The sequence below is a fragment of the Arachis stenosperma genome, chromosome 2 (genome assembly GCF_014773155.1).
Source record: "Arachis stenosperma cultivar V10309 chromosome 2, arast.V10309.gnm1.PFL2, whole genome shotgun sequence".
Lineage (NCBI taxonomy): Eukaryota > Viridiplantae > Streptophyta > Magnoliopsida > Fabales > Fabaceae > Arachis > Arachis stenosperma.
The window spans coordinates 93,598,200-93,599,739 of NC_080378.1; the positions used below are offsets into that span (position 1 = coordinate 93,598,200).

A 1,540-nucleotide genomic window follows, 5' to 3' on the forward strand; every position below is an offset into this window, starting at 1 on the left:
GATCAATTAGAGACTCTTGAGTTATCAAAATTCTTTTGTTGATTGGTGATTGAAAATTGCTAGTTAGCTTAGGGTTCACTAAATCTAGTCTTTGATTAGGACTTGTGAACTTAAGTTGATTTTGCTCACTTGACTTTCCTTCAATTGTTAGAGATTAACTAAGTGAGAGCAATTTGCAATTACTATCACAATTGACAATGATAATGAGGATATGTATTTCGATTCTCAACCCTTGCTAGGACTTTTCTTAGTTATTAGTTTATTTTCTTGTTATTTACATTCCTTGATTATTAAACTCAAAACCCAAAAAGACACAATTTCATAACCAATAATAAATACATTTTCCTGCAATTCTTTGAGGGACGATCCGAAATTTTAATACTTCAGTTAATTTTATTGGGTTTGTTTAAGTGACAAACAATTTAAATATTGATTGAAGTTTAATTGTCGGTTTAAAACTATACTTGCAACGCAATATTTTTGTAAAAATCTTTACCGACATTTTTCCTCGTCATGTTACATAATTAAATGTATATATAAAATTACTTAACACTAAAAATATATCAAAATTAAATCATACATGCTACGTGTACACAAAAATTAATCACTAAAATCAACTATTAATATAAAACATACATTAAAATATAAAATATATGTTAAAAAAGAGTTAAAAAATGCGTTAAATGGTAGTTCTTATTTCTACATGAAGAAAAGGTTGTAAAATTATACTTTTGAAAAGACAAGTTGCGAATTGAAGATCACCTATTTGAAAACTAAGGCCGGAAAATGAAGAACAACCGGGGCCACCAGTGAGCCATAGCAAAAGAGTGTCATTCTTAGGATCATTCTCTGACTTAATAAAATAGTAGAAAACTTGCATGTCATCATCTGAATCCCCCAACCCAATATACCTGTAATAATAATAATAATAACTATTTCTCAGATCCAAGCATTGTTCGTTAAAATTGATAAATGGAATTGGGAAACTATACTACCTAAAACAAAATGTTGAATAATAGATGTTTCTAATTGTTTTCAGATATATCTTTTCTACTTCATTTATTATTCAGAATAGTGTTTAGCAAGATTTTAAAAATGACAGGTGATACGAGAATAATGAGCGTACCCAGTCTCAAGATGAAAGGGAAGGGGTCCATCATAACCAAGAAGGCTTTCAACTTTTGCACCAATACCTTCAATCTCAGATGGTAGAAGCTGCAAGAAAAGTGAGAGAGCAAAAAACATCACTTGACAAATGTAACTCCAATTAATAATGGAACTAGAAGCCATGCCTATGTATCTTTTTTGCTTCTGGAACTTTAGTTGGACCCTCAATATATTTATAAGAATTTACTTTCGATTGTTGAATTCTCCCACCTACCCACCAAGTGGACTAGTAGAGTGCGTAAATTCCGCTGTCTTTTTTAAAATAAATAAACACTATTTTTTTTAGAAAAAATGGGTATTATTTATGAGTTTAGGTACCTCGTTATATGGTGCCCCCATTCCTCTGTCTTTTTTAAAACAAATAAACACTTTT

The 1,540-nt window shown here is 30.1% G+C and overlaps 1 protein-coding gene across 1 annotated transcript; it reads right to left on the bottom strand.

Moving 5' to 3' along the window:
• Positions 1-588: 588 nt before the first annotated feature.
• LOC130961529 (serine carboxypeptidase-like 16) lies at positions 589-1,302 on the bottom strand. Its single transcript, XM_057887465.1, has 2 exons — positions 1,127-1,302; positions 589-911 (listed from the first exon to the last, which is right to left on the bottom strand). Exons 1-2 carry the CDS (start codon positions 1,288-1,290, stop codon positions 680-682), a joined length of 396 nt encoding a protein of 131 aa, XP_057743448.1. The 5' UTR covers positions 1,291-1,302; the 3' UTR covers positions 589-679.
• Between the last annotated feature and the right edge of the window lie 238 nt (positions 1,303-1,540).

Coding starts and splice junctions, on each gene's coding strand:
- LOC130961529 (XM_057887465.1), bottom strand. CDS start 1,290: ATGGCTTCTAGTTCCATTATTAATTGGAGTTACATTTGTCAAGTGATG. Junction 912..1,126: donor CCCTTTCATCTTGAGACTGG/GTACGCTCATTA, acceptor TTATTATTACAG/GTATATTGGGTTGGGGGATT.